Below are 20,302 nucleotides of genomic sequence, written 5' to 3' on the forward strand. Positions count from 1 at the left end.
TAGAATATACAGCAGAAGACTGTTTTTCTTCCTTTCTTGTTAAAACAAAATTCCCTGAGTCCCAGCAACATTAACACATTAAAACACATGACAGCTGAAGGGAATAATCTTGGCTCCCCACATTTATATGGATTTTGTTTTGACGTCTATCCGCCTACGTGAAACATTGTTGTCTGCCACTTCCTGAAAACACTTTGCTGTTCCGTTGTGACTCCTTGTAACGGAGCCATGCAAGCATGGACTGTCTGAAAAGGTGGGGATACGAGAAAAACTAAAAACGATATAAATTACAGTGAATTACTTGATAAAGTTTTGCTAAGGCAAAACCTCTAGAAGTTCAAAAAGTAGAGAGAGCAATAATTAGAGCTGTGTCATTACAAGTTGCCTGGTGGCTGTGCTGATTATCTCTGTGTCATTTAAGGAGACTGCTCATCATGATGACTGACAGGCTTTCAGGCAGGAACTCACCAGCTAAGTGGGTGAAGACATGAATGAAGATAGAGTTCTCTGCCTCATGATTTAGAGTTCAAATTCAAATAATCCCTTAATATTTTGGGACGGCGTGAAATCGATGTTTTCTATGATAAAATTGGGCCGCTGCTACTATACGAGATGTTGCTTGTGCAGAATCAGTTCTCAGAAAAAAGCAACGCCTGGATTAATTGTAGATTTTCAAAACTGTACAGACTTAAAAATATGCATAAACTGCATAATTATTTGGTTAATTTAAATGTTTTTAAAAGGACTTTGTGGAGAGTTTTCCAATCGTTAAGGATGAATTGTTTCCAAAAGAACTGATGTGTGTCAGGCATGTTTTAGATTTGACCACAACAAATTTAAATAATGGTGCACCAATTTATTGGTGCATTTTACCTTAATTTTGGGAGATCGGCCTGATTTTTACAGGTGAAGCCAATTTTATCTACCTCAGAAAAGGTTTAAAAATCAACCCCTGGTTTGACTGACAGACCGGCCCAGCAGGTCATGTCTGCATGTTTGCAGTTAACAACAAGCACCCCAGTATCGCCAATTCAGCAACTTCCTTGCTAAATTGAGCAACATTTCAGCCAACAAAAATTGGTATTGGCCAAAATCGGAACTGGCAGGTCAGGTTTTTTAAACAGATCGGTAATTGGCCAGAAAACTGCAATCGGTGCATCCCTAAATTTAATAAGCTTGGCGTCAAAATGAAGAAATAATTGAGCTAATTAGATAAGATGTTTTGGTGTGAGGACACACCTAAAACATGCAGACCACCAACTTTCTAGCACTGGAATTAGTTACTGCTGGTTTTGTATCAATGATGTAATGTCATGATGCTGCCACTATGCCACGATCAGAGGCAGAATCGCTGCTTCGAAACACCTGAGTCAAATAATGAGGTAATTTTTGAAGGACCTGGTTACCTACTGAGGATGTGATTCTCTCATTTGATTCAAATGCATTGGACCTGGAACGCATCTGAAAGTTGCTTGAAGCCTGGATTTGAAGAGTCGTGGTTTAGATCAAAGCAAATTCATGTTTTAAACTGGCCCATTGAAAATTGAAGATCTGTGGCAAGACTTCAAAACTCACAGTTCAGACATTGTCTACTCAATTTAACTATGGTTGAGTTATTTTGTAAAGAAATGTCAGAATAAATATCCATCTCCAGATGTGCACAGCTGGTATAAACAGCTACACATAAATATATTTTCCATTTTCAAATTATGGCCTACGTTGTGTTGGTCTATAAAATATATCGAAGGTAGGTTTCTCAAAGTGGGGTCCCGTTTCTCAAGGGAACATTTTAAGTACCAGCCTGTGAGGATTTGAACAAAAGGCACTTTGAGAATACTTCACTGGGAAATTTAGGGTAACCCTGGGAAATGGGATTCAGCTAAAGTCTAGTTGATACATATTAAAACCTTTTTCAAGAAAACACAAAAGGCAGAGGCTCAACGCTAGTTCATTTTATTCTCATTTAAAGATAAATGCCTAGTTTTTAAACGGGTCCAAGCTGCAAATGTTCATTTTAAAGTTGGGCTGATAATTAAAAGTCTTACCTGGATGTCATCAGAGGTCAAGTGTCCCTTCATGTCGCTGTTCTTCTTTTTGGGTGGCGGGGGAGCTGGTTTGTGGGCGGGTGGGAGGTCAGTCCTGTTAAGAGATTGAAAAGACAACATGACACTCAGCACAGTCAGGGTGGGCTGCTCTTCACGTCCCTCACCTTCTACAGCACTCTATAATGAGAAGTCCTGCCTGCACTTGCCTTTTTCACTCTTTCCTTGGATTTTGATAGATCTCGTGTTGGTGGCTTTGTTGCAGCAGCAGCCATCCCTGCCCTTGCAAAGGCTCTCGCTGGAGAGACACTGTGCTAATGAGAGTGGGCTGTAATTGGACACTGAGGTGAGGAGATAGGGATGGAGGGGGTATAGAGGGCAGGGAGAAGGGCATGTGTGAGTCAGGTCCTCAGGGTTGGACTGAACCTCATCCAGAGTGCCACGTGGACAAACACCCTGCCTACTGTGCAGTGACCATTTGTTTGACATGCCGTTCAGAGCTGTGACACAAAGAGCTCAGCGGGCGCTTTTACCTGAATCACCAGCACTAACACCCTTCATCCTAATGCACTCAACCCTCCCCTCCGAGGCCACAGCGGGGCAAACAAACCTGCAAGGAACTTAAAGCTACTTTTGGAGCAAAATATTTAAATACAACATGATGTTTCTCACTGTCTGATATTAAGTCAAACAAAACTTTTCCTGTATTAGGTCACTTAATATTACCAAATTATTCATGTCTGTATTTTCCAGCCATGCAGTGCCATATTAAAGCACAGTCAAATAACTATGCTGCCTTCAGTTGTTATAAATATGCTGCATGACATAAAAGAAAGTTAACACTTTGAAATTGGGCTTCTGTGTCTTTCCAACACTCCGCCTTAAGCACATCATCGCAGCAATCCTCCTCTATTGACCCTTTACAGTCGTTCTTAGGAGCGCTGCAGTAAAAAGTAGTTTGTATAATGGTGTCTGCCAATTGTTGCTGATGCTAGTCCGAAGGAGCTGAGTGGAGGAGTCAGCGCTTGGTGAGACAAAGCGCTTGGCAACTCTAAATGGCTGCCACTACAGGATTTCTCAAGTATGAATGGAAAAAGAAATCAGAACAACACTTCCAGGTTACTCCAGAAAATGATGTAAAGTTCAAAAATTTAGATTTCACATAATACTGCCAATCTAAATGCCAAACTAAACGCTGTAGGTCACATCCTCTTAATTTTTCTTAAAGTAAATCAACAATAAAAATGTTGTGTCGTGATCTAAGAGAAAATTAGATTTGTGAACCCGATGGACGGCCATAATTGAAAGCTTTATGTTGAACTGATCTGAAGAGAATTTGGATAATTATTTCCGACAGAAAGGTTTGCCGCCACGCAACAGTTGCAAAGAAAACCTCTCCCCTCCAACATGCCGGCAGTCAGATGTCATCTGTCGTACTCTGACATGATATCAGCAGTGATCAAAGATAATGAAGTGCAGCACGGATACTAAGCTGTGTACCTACACGCATTATCTCCACCTCCTCCAGCCTCCCATTCGCACTGGTTCACGTCCTTATTGAATAACATGACCTTTCCGCAAGGCCATGCTGGCGTTTTAATGTGCAGAAAATTTGTGCATGAGTGCACCTCTTAACTCTTTCTTTCACGCTCATTATTTCCGGTCCGTATCACCTTGTCTCCAGACGGGGCTGCAGTGCCCCTGCCAGATTCATGTGGCACCATACTCAGCCTGCCTGCCTGCAGCACTGAGGCACAGCTATCACACAGAAAGGCAGCATTCAGCATATTACCTCCTCGACAAACCAGAACCTACAATTTTCTCTGAGATAGATAAATATCAGGCTTACACAAATCCATTCTGCACAGGTACAGCACCTGTGCTCATTAAAAGTATTTTATTTCACTGCTTATGACAGACTGCATATTAATACTAGGGAAAATTCAAAAGAGGTTTCACGGCGAACATCGTGATGATATTTTCGAAGAATACATTTTAACCCCTCTCTCTGTGCAAGCTAACGCTGCGTTTCCATTACAAATGTGCGCAAAAGTGTCGTCGATATGCAGCTAATGGCGCAAAAATATAATTTTGTAATTGCTGTGTTTCCATTAAATAAGAAATGCAGTTAAAACAGAAGCTGCACCATCATCCTCCTACTACTTCCTATCATCTTCTTTGTGTTTTCCTGCTAGTAGTAACATCTGGTTATTTATCACGGCTGTGTTTCTACTGCAATTTTAGCAAAATACACAAATTTTGATGCAGTTGAAAAACCAAATGATCCTAGAGCAAAAACTGTTTCATCGAGAAAAAAAAATACAATTTCAAAATTGGCATTAAACAAATTTATTTTCATAATTCCAGGTTTGCAATGATATGCTCAATAGAAACACAGCTACTGAGGCATGACAGAGAATATAGATGTTTCACTAATCTTGGCACAATTTTTATTGTATTTTCACACCAGAACCAGAGGTTCGTAGCTACGCACGTTATCCACATATCCAAAAATATCAATACAAATAAACTATATATGCCCTGCGACAGACTGGTGACCTGTCCGGGGTGACCCCTGCCTCTCGCCCCGAACGTTAGCTGGATATAGGCACCAGCATCCCTCCCGACCCCACTGGGGACAGAAAATGGATGAATGGATGGATAAACATATAAACTTCTTTGTAAAAATTGGAATAAAAGATGGAATGACAAAGATTTCACCCAGTCTTATTCTGTCTTTTTACATAGATGTTAAGTTATCTGCATATCTAAAAATGTCAATACAAGTACGTTTATAAACAAACCTCTATGTAAAAAGACTGAATAAAAAAGTGTTTAACAGGAGGTTGCAAAAAATGCAGAGAGTGTCAAGAAAAATGTGAAAACCTGTCAGCTTTTTGAAAGCAATAGTGCCTACCTTCATTAGGGCAAATAAATGCTGTCTGGCCTCATCCTAATTAAAGGCATATAAAAAGATTTCTTGATACCAAGGGATAATAAAGAAGCAACTAATGATAGGTAAAGTGGCCTCTCAAGACAATATTGTTTACAGATATATGTCTGAACTTCTGAATGGTAAAGTTTGAAATGATCTGAAAGTGGAAAAATTATTGTTTACCACAAATCAGTGATGAACCAATGCTCCTGACTGGAGCAGGAGGAGTAAAAATAAAATCAAGGAATAGTCCAAGAGTGAAGGACCACACTTCAGCAAGACCTTGAATTAGCAGGTATAATTTATTAAAGGCAAATGACAAGTAATGCACTCAACTGTCAGCCGAAGAAACTCTTAACTGGTTTCAGAGGAAGAAGATAAAGCTGATCCAGTCAAGCACATGAGTTCAATCCAATTAAAAATCTATGGAAAAAAAACCTGAAGATCTGAGTGCAAAGAAGAGGCTTCAAGATTTAATCACAGTTTGAATGAAAAAATATATATATGATCAACAAAGATTTATATTGTAATAAATGAATAAATAAAGTGTTCAACACCGCACCTCATTATAAGCCGCACCCACAAAGTTTTTTTTTAAAATAACTGGACACCTACACATATAAGTCGCTGGTATCTCCGCCACTCTCGGTTTTTCACAAGGACTTAGCAGAGGGCTGGGCCCTGAATACATCTGCTATAAAGGACGCAGCCCTGCGTCTCCAATGCTGAACCATGGATTCGTTCACGCAGAGCTTAGGTGCTGCACTGCCAGATCGATAGCCTTCAACTTAAAAGCTGCATCATATGAACTTGTTCGTGTTGTTTCCATGATGAGGGAGTAAGAGTTTGAAAACACTTCTCCATCGTGCCTGCTGCTAGCATGTGCTTGTTCTAAATGAAAACCAGCACTTTCTTCTTTGATTTCCAAGTTTGATTTCCAATGAGTCACTTCCTGCTAAAGAGCCCCCTGGTGGTTGAAGAAAAATCCACAGAAAAGCTGCATCGGGCTAAAAGCCGCATGGTTCAAAACGTGGGAAAAAAGTAGCGGCTTATAGTCCGAAAAATATGGTAATTACCTGTGTTATGCTTTTACTCATAACTTGAGTTGTGGACAAAGTTGTGTTGGTCTTTTTCGAAAGTGTTGATTACTTGGGTTGTTATCGACATCTGGCGTGAATCTCATGGAAATACCCTCAGAAGAAATACGGTTCCTGAGAAAAACATCGATTCGGTTCCTTACTGCTCTCCCCTGCTGTAAAATCAAGACGGTGCAGTCTCTCTAATCCAGACACATTTCTCACTCTGACTCGTGAAAAAATAAAACCGTGGTGTCCGCAGGTGTGGACAAATTCATTCAAACAAGGTGAATCCTGCAATATTTATGAACGTAAATTTCCATTTCAGCCTGCATTTTTTTTTTTCTTGAGATCTTGTGGAAACTCCGGCAATTGCGTTTCATTGCAAGGGAGTCAGGACAAATATGCAGTTTGCAGGGCCCCCCCACATGTAGAGTGGTTTATTAAATTTGACCAAACACAAGGATATTGACTCATCTCATGACTGCATCCCTACAGCAGTCACATCGGCCGCGACATACCTCCCATTCTCGATTGAATCCTGCAACATTTGTTATCATGTTACACACAAGCAGCAGCAGTGCGTAGCACAGGATGCTGCTCCCGTTTGACGCGTTGCTTGGGAGGAGGGAGCAGAAAGCAGCAACAGTGTTTGATGAAGTGGTGTGTGTGCTGAGAGTACAAATACATAGTAAGACTGGAGCACAGGCGCGCAGATGCCAAGACAAACACACAGCCTCTGTTTGCTATGCAAGTAAACTTCAGGCTTCTAGATGAACACTGCTTGATTACCTTAACATATTTGTATAATCAATACAGTCATAGAAAAAGGAGACATGATGCAAAGCAAACTGTATTTTAGGAAACATGTTTTCTTTCAGAAGTATTTCTTTTTAAATGAAAGTTCATCTACTGCATGTTTATATCAATTCATCAAACTTTGTTTTTGTAGGTCATGTTTCACAAAGCAAAGTGTTTTTTCAAAATTTAGTGGAAGTGTTAACATTGTTTTAGTTTATTCATCAAATAAACTAAAACATACCTTAGCATAATTTTACCCTGTTCCACGTTTGGTGTCTCAGTCTTTGATTGGTCCATTTATAATCTGTAGTTTATTGAGTAAATTAAAGCTATGCCAGTAAAACAAAGTTGAAATAATAGTTGAAACTACTGTGTTTATCCTATTGAGGTAAACAATAGAATAAAATTAGGGTCTCCATCAAGCCACCGGCTTTACTTAACTTCTGATATGTGTTTATGGTAGTTACAGCGAGAAGTGCAATATAAATATGATAACACAATAATCACATCCTTTTTCATGTACAAAGTTTATGATACAGAATTTAGACATTGTTTTCGTTAATCTAACAAATCTGGGTGTTTTTTATTCTTTGCTTTGATGTTCACAGGTAAAGAGATTCCAGTGGCTGCAGTGATAGATGTCTTTAATGTCAGTTGACACTGTAGTCAGTAAACATTATGATGTTTGAGGCAAAGAGGTAAGTTTATGAATGTTTTCTGTAGGTTTTGTTCATGCATGATTAACTATTTGAAACAATCAAATTATCAATGAGTCCTAGTAAAACATAAACATGCTAGCATTAGCCTAGCAGTTCACCAAACTTCTCCACATGAAAACATCAGCAGATTAGATTTGTTGAGTTATAACAGTATGTTTGGAAAAAGCTATGAATGTTTTTGGTGATGTCAGAACATAATAACTTTCTTAATGTAGCAACATTTCTTACAGAAATGTAAGAAATCTCCAGTTCCGACTAATTGAAGGCATCATTGTCCTGAAACTTACTGGTCAGATTTTTGTACCTGCTCTGTCTTCTAAAACCCTGAGTCGGTCATGACAGGTGGCTGCTCGTACCTATCCAGGATCTTCTGGAGATTGTTTTCTATTAAAAGGGGAGATTTTCCTTTCCATTGTCCCTACAGGAATGGTTGGCATGAGGGATTGCTGTAAAGTCAACGTCACAATGCAATTGTTCACTGGTTTTCAGGAGGAGGTTGCAAGTTGAGCAAATTTAAATATTAAACTCAACCTAATTGCACTGTTTGATATGCAAGATAAATTAGAATGGAAGTATGATTGAATTAAAATGACTTTTTTTGTAATGACATGCGAAATTATGCCTTATAATGAATCAAATTGTATCGAATTGAACATTTTTATGTTTCTAAGTGACTCAGATTGGTATCAGTAACAAGGATATATTATCGGCACATCCATCATAGAAACTCTAACATTGTGAAACCATATTTTGTTCTTATTTTTCTGCTCAGAGTTATCATATAGCAGTAATTTCTACACATGATACTGCATATGTAAACTGAAGTGAGAAAATGTGAACAGAAATAATTACAGCAGGTCTTAAAGGTATACATTTTTATTCATCAATTACTTGCTTTAGAGGGTAAAAAAGCTTAGCAGAGTGCATTTATTAAGTCTTTTAGAAAATGCGTGCTTCACAGGCAGTCCCTCATAAAATGTATAATAGGTACAGTGTGTTGGTAGATCCAGCATGAGGGGCTTTAAAGTAGTGAGATTTCTCAGAGGAAGTAGATTAAGCTTAAACTTAAGTAACCTGGTTTCATATATCTGCATAATTTCATGTCTTGCCACCAGAAATAATTGGACCATGCTCTCTGTTAAACTGGATATTATTTCTTTATTTTAGATTTTTATACAACTAGCTTTCAATAACTTAAAAAAAAATTACTAGATTTTTTTCCTTTAAACCCAAATAGTTTGTTTAATGTTTGACCCCAAATTCTAAGTTACAAAGAGATCAACAATTTGTTCAACATGTTGGCCTAAATATGTTGTAATTTTCCAATCAACTGAAAAAATAGCTGTTTCTGATATGTTTGTTATACTTTTGAGAGGTTGCCAAAGGGTTTGAATCCCAGCCTGGGGTCTTTACGTGTGGAGTTTTCATGTTCACACCATGCATGCATGAATTGTCTTTGGGTCTTCCTCACACATTTCAGAAGCATGGTCACTCTAAATTTCCGCTAGGTGTGAGTTTGTGTGCACAGTTGTTTGTCCTTTGTGACTCATATCATGTGACTGGACTGGCAACTAGAATAGGTTGAAGAGTTGTTTAATATCCAACTGGCAATTTGAGGGTACAACTTCATTCATAGGGAAAAAACAAATACAAGAGTTTTTTAAAAAAATGTAAAGTATTGTGCATTTATATATGAGAACTTCAATATATTAGAATTTAGATTCCAACAGTGACTTTTCAAAGTCTCTACAAGTAGCTCTTGTATCTTGAAAACTATGCAATCCATTAATAATGTCATGCTGGTATGTATGTGAAGCCTGATTGATGCAGAGACCTTCACAATCTGATGAGAAGTAGGCTTCTCACCAAACAGACTTCATCATGGATTAGTGATTTTTCTTCAAGTATGGGTTGTTTTCAGGTATGGGCTCCAGAAGGTTCTACACTTTATCTCGGCTAGGCTTCGAAAGTGTCATGTACATCTGGACAAACAGTTCTGGTGTCATTTCCTGAAAGTGCTTGAGTCGCTCTTGCAGTTTGGAAATCACAATTCAGTTTATGTAATTTACCAAAGGCACTGCGCGTCACCTTCACTTTACACATGTTTGCTATTTCTTCCAAATAGGTATATTTGGAGTGGCCTGTGTTACTTTTTCTTCCCATTGCTGTTTTCTACTGTCACCACCTATTCTGCAGTTTATTTACCACAATGCCCAATTAGTTGGCCATCACTACCTTAACCCAGTGTTAGCAGTCTGTAAGTCTCAGGACCTTTAATGTGGGAAGATCCCAGTTTATTCCAGCTTAAAACAAGAAATAGAGAACATAACCATCGAACTTTGACAGATTGATGGTGTTGCTGCAGATATTTGTGTGGTTTCTACTGTGACTTAGGGTTTCTTGTAATGAAAATATATCCAAATATAAAACCGAATTTCTTAATCCCAACTTCAGATTTCCCCTTTTGGCATTTTAAGCTAATGTAAACATTTTATTTGTATATATTCGTGTGCAATTACTGATGACTACTTTTTATATTTAGCAGAAAACCTAACATCACAAATAAGAAACTATTAATAGATGCTTCTATGTTCATACTCTAAATAATTATTTGGACTGTTTTTCAGTAGAAACATCTCACGGATGACATTTGTAGCCCGACACATTTCTGTCTCCTACGCTTTAATTACACCAATCATGTTTAAGCTCATGTGTCTGTTTGTTCATGACGTTGACTCTGTCAGTCATTAGTCAGAATCAATGATGCTCTCCTCGGCTTGATCACCTCATGTGCATCTCAGCTGTGTGATCGTGCAGGCTTCTTCAGAGCCCAACGCGATGCTGGCAGCATGGGGGCGTCGGCTGTGTGAGGCGCAGACACAAACTAGAGCTGACAGGCGCTGCAAGCCTAAGGGGAGCAGAAAGCAGTGGGCAGAGAACCATAAGCTACTCTCTGGCTTTGCACTTTGTTTCCTACTCAGACATCCACCTCGAAGACCTCGCTCCTCCTCGCTCGGTTGGCTACAAAAGGCTCAGGGCAGCTTAAGGGGAGATTTGAAGGGGATAGCGATGAGAAAACATAACTAATCCTTAAACTGAGAAGAGTAATCTGAGAGGAAAGATTTACAGCAAAGGAAACAACTTTTTACAGTGCAATCAGAAAAAAGTGACCTTCCTATTAGAAGCTGTTGTGCTGGTGAGACTCATTTTTTGTGTTCAATCAGGGTTAAGATGTCCCTCAGCTTTACAGTAAGAAAACACTCTTCCCCTCTCCAGTTTGGTGAGAGATTGTAAAGTGTTGCATCCCCAGAAGCATTTCGATTAAAGAGCTGCCTAAAAACTGCAGCCCAACCCGTAGAAAACAACCTGAAGTGCTGGAGCTGATCCTTGGCACTCCTATTGATTTCTGTTGATCACAATCTTATTTGGCAATTTAAATGCTAATGATACTTTTAATTGCAAGACTGGGATAAATGTGATTTGATCTTTAGGAGGCAATTACTTTCATGCTTTGTCTAGCTCCGATCTTTTTCAGAAGGCGGACAACAATTACTCTGCAGAACTCAGATTTTCTTCTTTGCTTGCAAAAGAAGAAAGAGGGGGAAAGAATGAAACAAGCAAAGTGTTTCTTTTTTGTTCTTTGACAAGTTTATCAAAAAGTGATTTCTTCTGCTGAGGAGAGAAGCTTAGCTTCCAAAAACATAATACTTTACAGTCATACATCCACTCGGTTTCAGTGTGTTTTCAACATAAGACATTGTACACATACGTACTCTGATATACAAATAAAAGTTATGAGGATTGCCCTAGACACTTGAAACGCATGTAGCACATTCTATACAGCAAAAACAAAGCACCAGTTTTATTTACTGACATTAGAAATAAAAGATTTCAATTGACACCCAGTACATTAACAATCCATATTCAAAGACTCACATGAGAGACAATCCTACTTTGGTTACAGCTTAAAGCAAGAGGATGTGCAACAATAATTGACCATTTAGCACATTTAAAAGGTCTTCACATAGGAATGATGACCATCTTACAAATCAAAATGTACACAAGAACAAATTATATCTCTTGGATTTACTTCTTCCAGAATCATATATTTTTAAAGGTGCTGCTAAACGACACAACTACTGTCCATCAGTGGACTTCAAATGCCTTCCAAAATAATAGCAATGCTCTATAACCCTTTAGTTATTTTCATTGTGGTTTATTTTTTTCCACCTAACATGAATGTACTTAATACCTCCCGTCACACTATTGCATATCTGCCTTACATTTCAAATGCATACAAATAAATGCTGCTGTCAGTAATGCTTCAAGCATCTGATACCATAAAGTACATAATTTGATTTCTAGTTAAACTATCAGATTATATAGATTATTTAGTACACACAACCACTGCTGGTACAAAAATTAAGTAAATGCTACACAAATGTAGAAGCAGTCATTTGATAACTTTAACTAAGCCATGCAGATGCTCTGTCTGCGCTAGTGAACATTCACTCAAGCTAACTTGGCCCTGTCTTCTGAGGCATTCAGCTTATAGTTATTTAAACCACTGAGAACTGAAATAATAGACAATCTTGCGATAGGTAATATTGTCACTAATTATTGTGATGACGAATATTACTTGCATGGGCCACAGAAGGGGAATGTTGCCTTGCAGGGAAAAAGGGATTTTTTTCTATAAGGTTTGCAGTTAAACTCCATCAAACAAACTGAAATGTGAATTAGTGATACTTGGTAATGATAGCCAATGACACTGCGTCTAAAAATATTTTCTGATATTAATTTTGCACAAATTAATATTATGGTAATGATATATTAGTGAGATGTCATGCAGCTCTACTGCAGGCAAATCTGGATAAAGCACTGAACTTTAATCTCAATAGGGTACTGTAGAGTTTGGTGGATTAATTCAAAACATTGATCATATTGATACCTGGTCAGTATCAGATTGATATTAAGCATGGTACTTTGGTTTCAGGTTCCCTCTTCAAATTTAATGGATTTTAATCGTAGTTTCTCAACCCTACCTCAGAAAAGACATTGTTTTGATTTGTTCTCTGATAATTTTTGCATTCGTTTGTGTAGAAAAAATGCCATTTTAATATGATATTGAAGTATTTTGTAGATACCCATAAAATTTGTTTAATTTCTGTTTGAACAAAAAATTTCGAAGGAAAAACCACAAGAATACCTAAAGGTCAGAGGCTTGATGATATATCATACTTATATAATTAATAGTATCGGTATCAGTATAGGTATCATTGGACTTATTTGGTGTTGAATTGATACAAAAATGTGCGATACTCCACAAGAAAACAGAAAAGAAATATGATAAAGTGACTCCATGCCAAAAAAACCCCACTAAGATTTATGCCCTTCATCTGTATACCAGCATATGTAGCAAGATAAGAAACAGTGTGACTGTAGCTTTATGGTTTTACTCTTACGCAGTTGACAGCATGGTGGAGGTTGGCATCAAAGTAGTTTATACCAGCGAATATTTACAACAACAAGGAACCAAGCTGTACATCATTTTTTTTTCCACTTTGCTATAATTGGCTGTGCTTTTCGCCATTTTGGAGGTCATACATCAAGCTCTGGCAAAACAGAGCGATGAACACATTATTGGGAGAACATCGCCTCTGACAGTGCCCATCTATTTTGATAATCAGTTGACTATTGTGCCAGTGTAGCCTTTAAAAGGAGCCCGGTGATTTATTAGGATTGACCAATTTTGAGTCACATCATGTGCTGCTTTGTGAGGGCAAACAGAGGCGTGACTGGCGGTGCAGTCAGGCATGTTATCAAATGCCCAAGCTTGATTAACAGCTCATCAACATGCAGAATTAAACAGTCTGGCTAAACGCTTCCACTTTACCCCGACATAACAAACTCACATAAAACTATGAATCTCTTTACAGTGATCCTGCAGCTAAACAAACGCAAAGCATTCTCTCCCTGCACCTTATCAGCATTTATATCATTAGATATTTCAATTAGAAGAAGTGAACAGGTTTCTAATATGACACTGAACACGACTGACAACAAGTCACACAGGAAACACACATAGAGCTTTTCACCACGTTTCACTACATGAAGCAATCCATGCCAAAGTTAGTGAGACATAACAACGGTCACAGTACTGAAAAAACGATACATCTTGTCATGCAGATTTGATGGGAGTCGTGCACACAAAACGGGAGAAAAAAGAGCAGGAGGCAGAGGGAAAAGGTGGGAAAAGGTGGACAGTTAAGGATAATATTGTGTCTTATCTTATGTGTCACAAAGCTTTAAAGAGACAGTTCAGTTATTCCATTTTTTGCATAATATCAACAATAGTTCCCAAACCTGCAATAGAAACATGTAATATCACAGTGAGTTTGTTGGGAGAAATGTTTAGGCTAACAGATTGACTCCTATTTAAGTAGTTTAAGCTACTTTAAACAGCTCAAACTAAAAGTATTTGCTACCAAAGCATACAACCTACTACATTAAAGATCTGCATGTTTGGAAATGATATAGACATTATGGTAATGATAATATCATCAGTTGTCCATCAGTCCATTGATGGACAACTGATGCAGTTGTGACTGCAACTGCAGTGGAATCATCCTGTTACCTCTAAACTAAACTGTCTGCGCTTGGTAACTTAGACCTTGTTCAGATGAGTTTTTATTTTAAATTTTAAGATCCTAAATTACAGAGATTGTTACTTTGAAAACATTCCATTCAACTGATACAAGTTTTCCATGGTATGATGCAAATTAGCAACATTAGGCATAGCTGTAGTACCTAAACAAATTTAGCAGTTTTATGCAGTTTATGCTTTGAATTTGTATTACAACATAAGTTTATGTACAAACCTTTTCCAATGCAGCCTAGTACTCAAAATCACAAGCTGATGTAGTATCTATTCTGACAGCTAGATGGCAGCAAAAAGCTTCAAATACAGTTCTCTGTATATGCAGGATCTCCATTAGCATGCAAATTTCAAATTTTCAACAATATTCTGCTTGGGGTCATTTTCATGTGATCTTATTAGATATAAAGTCTTTTGTAAAAGAGTGAATGCTTAACATCTGTATCCAAAGCATGAAAACAAATCAGCTTGAGATTTGAGATCTAAATTAGCTAAAATGTGAAATCTGCCTTTCTTTTTTTTTCTACAAAGGTACTGCGATATGTCATGTTTCTAGTACAGGTACCTCACTTTAAAATACAAGCTGTCCCTTTAAAAGCTCAACTTTGATTAAGAATTTTACATCTACTTTAAAATCTCCACTCATCCTGTTTGTTCCTATTCAGCTCCGTGAATCTGATCAAGTGGAGCTGGACGCTTCATCTTTTTAATTTTGATGAGGTTTAATTAATCTCGGAGCTGCTTTTAATCAAGCTTCATTTTCTTGCATAATTGTTTATCAAAAGGCATTGCCGTTATTTCATGGAGCTGGATATTTTCTGTTTCTTTTATTTTCTCCTGCATCAAATGGAGATGCATGAGTTCAGAAGTCTTAATAGATGCATCAAAACAAATCTCTTATTAACACATCAAGTCCAGTGCTTCTGAGTCGTGATCGATGAAAGTTTGCAGCTTTCAGCGCTCACAATGGCGTGCTCAAATATGTCACTTGCAGGCCGCCGTTACATGCAGGCAGCAGAATAGAGGATCCAGGAAGGCAGGGGTCGGCAGGGGACAGACTGGGGTCAGGTGCCTCTACTTTCCTTGTGGGGGACTCTGGCTTCTCTGGAGCCTGTGTCACACAACTATCAGCAACAGCAGCAACAGCAATGCTGAGGGAGTGGAGTGGGAAACAAAGAGCAGTTACTTCAGCATCAGAGCGAGACAGAAAGATAGATTAGCAAGGAGGGAGAAAGAGACAGAAAGCAATGGGGGCGGTAAGAGTCTGTGTGATTCATCTCTCTTGAAAAAAAAAGAGCTGTTGAGAGGCAGAGAAGTGGGGTTTCTGGGTCATTGTGGGTTCAGAGTTGGACATGCAGCCTTTCTGGTCTCCAGGTTTCAGGTGGAAACCAAAAAGCTGCCAGAGTGGCTCGTGACTGTTAGGACGGCTTCTAATATTCTCCACAATCTTGACTTCCAAGCTCATAAAGGCTCTCCTGTCCCCTTAGCTCGGTGCTGCACCGCCCCAATCGTGAAGCTTAGGCAATTTTACCAGTCCATTCCCACATCGGAGTAATTTTCAACGGAATTGGGTTTGCATCTTGAAAATGCACTATTTGCCCAAGTGCATCATGAAAAATGTGGCAACCTCTAAGCTATCAGTCGTGCCTGTGCATCTCTTTCTTTCTTCAGCTAGTCGTTCCCAGGGTTTACACACTTTGAGATAACTGAAAAAGTTAATTTAGATTTTTGCAGCTCTGTTGCTCGTTGTTCTCTCTGTTGCACCCAGTGGTCTGTTTTCCTCCCCCCTGTGGATGGGCAGCAGCTGGCAATGTTCAAAACTGTCATGGCCCCTTGGTTTGCAGGCACAACAAAATTACCTAGCTGGCTGGAGGTGGAATTGCAGAAGTAAACAACAGTGTTTCCTCAATCTGCCTTCAACAGCAGTTTCATAAGAGTAATTGATTCTGCAAACGAAATCAGTTTTCTTTCCTTTTCTGCAGAAAATGTAAACTTTTACAACAGTTCATTGACTGGATTGAGTCAAATCAATATTTAAATCAGTATGCACTGCATAGTGGGTAATGCTAACAGCGTGGATTTTATCCATGCCTGTTTTCAGATCGCTCATCTGCTGAAATAGATTTCAAATAAAATTTATTTGCAAAATGTAACAATGTGTATGCAGATAAAATTTACTCCCAGTCCAGCAATATCCTAAAAAGCTATGAGAAGTCAGCTTGTCGTGTGATGATATAATAAGCATTCGATGCAAGCTAACCTCTCTTAAGAGAGACTGCAGAGTCTGTGTCTGCAATCAGTTCTGATTAAAACAATGGTGTTTCAGGCCCACATTATAATCAGGAAGCTTCTTGGAAGATATGATCATTGATTCTATCTGCTCTTGAAAATGAAAATGATTTTTTTTTTCACTCGTTTCTGAGCACGACTGTAATTACATTATGTTTCACCCCGAGATGCAAAGGAAATGAGATTATTGACTTCTAGAATAAATGAGACAGAGGCGGGGAAACACATTTGAAGCATGTTCTGTCTGAAAGCAGTTCAGATGAAAAGGAGTTTTACTTTCGTCAACCGACAAGAGTGCCCACCTAATCTTACAACCTGTCCAGAATAACCCCCCAATCACCTCCCCGTAATATTCTCTGGTTCTGGCTTTGGTACTCACAGGTCATTATCTGTCTCTGTGCGAGTCTTCTGCTGCCGCCGATGGACCATGAAAACAGTAACAGCCACACCAATGATGAGTCCAATGGCAACAACACCTCCAAGGATCCCGATAACACCACCTGGGGGACCCTGAGGCATTGGCTTCTCTGCAGACAAGAGAAGAAATGACAGTGTCAGCCTGGGTGTTCTTTGAGTAATTGATGGTGCTAGGTTGTACTTGGCAGAAAAGCTGCAGAAAAAGAAGCTGGCGGTGGGGAGGAAGTGGTGGGATTAATGTCACATACTGCGCTTTGCAAAAGTATTCACATCCTTTTAGATGAGCGTCGTCCAAAGTGTAGCGCCTGGACCTTTGCTGAAGTAAAAAACTGTTAGGTACAACAAAACTTTTTTACATTTTTTAAACCAGGTTTCTGCATTTATTTTAGTTTTCCCAGTAAATAGAACCACAAACTTGGCAGCAGACTTTCTTTAAAGAATGGCCACTATCCCATTCTTGTTGCCGAGCTAAAATTGGAAAAGGAAAATAAACCAACCTCAAAATGTTGGAAATTGTGTATCACTTAAAATAAAACAATTGTGAAATACACAGATTAGATTTTACAAATAACTTTTTACAAAAATTGATTTTGTTTATTTCAATGCTGCTATTGAGCAGGTAAAGATAGAATTTTAACTTTATTTAAAGAACAATTATGGTTTTCAACTTAATTTTGGACACTATACATACTTGACACTTTGTTACATTACAATTGGAAGTGGGAGAAAATTTATGGTTTTAGATATTTTTTTACAAATAAAAATCTGAACAGTGTGATGTACATTTGTATCTAAATTTGACTCCAGTGCAGTTAAATGCACTTTAGATTTAAGATTTTTCAGATTTTTAGAAAGAAGTAAACAAAATATGCCATTTAGTCTCTGCATAAATCCAGCCATTCTGAAACAATGCCTTAGACCTGGAAGGATATTTTTTAAATCCATAACATAAAAAAACCTATTTTTTATAGAATTTCAGCCCTGCAAACCTGTTGGAACTATGTCAACATGAAAACAGAAGTGCATTTTAAAAGAAGAAAAACAGTGGCGTGTTCCGAAAGGAAAATCTCTGCAAACCATTTGACACAGCTTTTTCCGGCTTCAGTCTTTGTGTCATGAAAACACATCCAAATACTATTTTCAGACACTTATTTCAGTGTGAAAACCATTGTCCTGCCTTTCCCTGGCGCTGCATGAATACCACATAGTTGTGGTCATTCAGCAGCTGCTGTCGCTGCTGCATTTTTAATGCGCGCTCCATCAACTGTTCCAAAGAAGCCTGAATTGGCTCAGGCTTGACAGTGAACCCAAAATGGACTCTTAAGTGCATCACAAAGCTATTATATTTTGAACTTCCTGCCATCCCTGAGTTACAAATGCAACATGTATTTCCAGCATTGCACTGGAACAATGGGCCTCATTCCGTTGAATGAGAAACATGTAAATGTTAGACTGTCACTTTAGCTGATTAATGAGGGAGACAGAGGGCTCCAAACCAATGTGGTAAACATTGCAGATTGTTGATGTTGCTCTGTGCACCTTGTTTCCCGTGCTTGTACTGTTGATAAAGTAGAACATATTCATGTTGGCACAGGAACTGCAATTATACTCTAAAGATTGATGCAGTCTGTTTTGCAGTAGCTGAGCTCGTCCAGCACTTCATCTTCACATTACATTTAGATGTATAAAGGTTTTTAAAGAGTCCATCAAACTTAATGACCCACATTAGGGTTGGGAAATATTAGAACATGTTGACATTCTAATCCTGTGCTATATGAAACACAGTTCACTGTACTCTCATGGCTATTTACACTCCTTGATCTTAAATCATGCTTAGCTTTTTAGGATGTGGTGAAAGATTGAAATCAAACCTGTACAGTGTAACAAGGTCATATCACACAAGTGTAATATGGTTACACTAATATGGTAATATGGTCAGGTTATATATATATAACTATTTTCTCCTACACCACTTAAACATTTTCTTAAATACAATGCATTGTAGATCTTTTCACCTTAATCAGTAATAATCACCTTTTACTTAACTTGGTTAATGTTTTACACTCACATATTGGAGGTTTTACACACTGGAAAAGTCCATAACAATATAGTACACACAGGTATTTTCCGTTGGCTTAAAACACACAGTAAATGTAGCGTTTTGTTAATAACTGTTATTTACTACCGCCAGTAAATGCATCAATTTTACTTGTCTCTACCTTACTGGTCAGTCAAGGGCAAAATCAAGTTTAATACTGGTCAGTCAAGGGCAAAATCAAGTTTAAGCAATTTGATTGGTTGTGATGGACTGGGGTCAGAACAGGACTGGGGGTGTACGTGCCCGCTGCTACGTACTGTCGCAGTCGGCCGGCTTACCACAGGGGCCGCTTTTCATTGGCTGATGCCCATTCTGCGTGGTCACGTGCGTGGCCGTCTCACAAACAGACGCTTCCTGTTAGCTAAGTACAGCATAAAGGCAGAACTGATACAACTTCTACACCTTGAAGCCTGTCTGCTACACAGTCTTACGTTAGCTAAACAGATCAATATGCAATGTGTCTGTATCTGACATACACTAAAGATTTTATTTGAGCAGAAAAGGCTTCTGGACTAAACTGTTACTCGTGTTAGCCACGCTAGCTAGCACCAAGTACAGCTAGTCAATCAACCATCGCTGTGTTCAGGGAAGCGCTGATTAATAATCGAGAAATAAATATCAAGCCTGGAAACTTGATATCGTAACGGACTGAATGTTATGTTTTTAAGGTAATCTTTGCTCGTCTGGCAGGGAGCAGGCGGTTGTCACGGTAACAGGTGTGCTTAAACTACAAAGAGAGAGAGAGTAAAAAGGTAGGAGTGGTTTTGAGTTGATCACCTGTTCGGGGTATTTTACCTTTGTTTACCTTCGCTGTGGCGCATTACAGCCGCTGTAGTTTCTAAACGTTGGACTAATTACCTTGTTCGTTTGTGAGTTTACGTCATTCACAACAAACATCAAATAGAACAAATATATTTCATAAAATTTTAACAAACAAATGGCTTCTACCGTGGTAAATATGTGAAATTAAATTAATTATATCCCAGCTTCAGAAGATTTGCCTTTACCTTTACAGAGCTCTTTGGTTCCTCCTATCAGTCTGTAGCTTCTCATATTGACGTCATCAAACCAAATTTCAGATCTACCATAACTGACTGACACCTGCTGGCCTCAGGTTTGCAACCAGCTTGTGACTGAGAAACCAGTAACCTCCTCCCAGATGATGACATGAACTTGTTAGTTCCTCTGTCCATTTAGTAGCTGATATATTGTGAAAATCTGGTAGAAATGATGCACTAATCGAGTCATGTTTACATAGAAACAACGC

At 38.5% G+C, this 20,302-nt stretch overlaps 1 protein-coding gene across 3 annotated transcripts in view; it reads right to left on the minus strand.

Annotated features, from left to right (window-relative positions):
- Positions 1-20,302, minus strand: part of nectin1b (nectin cell adhesion molecule 1b) — a 232,721-nt gene that overhangs the window by 36,573 nt on the left and 175,846 nt on the right. For 2 of the 3 annotated variants that reach the window (XM_032545354.1, XM_032545355.1), the window contains exons 6-7: positions 16,900-17,047; positions 2,046-2,139 (exon numbers count right to left, since the gene is read on the minus strand). In XM_032545354.1, coding sequence (XP_032401245.1) covers positions 2,046-2,139; positions 16,900-17,047 — 242 coding nt within the window. Of the gene's footprint in view, positions 1-2,045; positions 2,140-11,815; positions 15,383-16,899; positions 17,048-20,302 lie in introns of those variants that run through there. The other variant, XM_032545357.1, reaches the window with a different exon arrangement.

Source organism: Xiphophorus hellerii, chromosome 18, assembly GCF_003331165.1.
Source record: "Xiphophorus hellerii strain 12219 chromosome 18, Xiphophorus_hellerii-4.1, whole genome shotgun sequence".
NCBI classification, from domain to species: domain Eukaryota; kingdom Metazoa; phylum Chordata; class Actinopteri; order Cyprinodontiformes; family Poeciliidae; genus Xiphophorus; species Xiphophorus hellerii.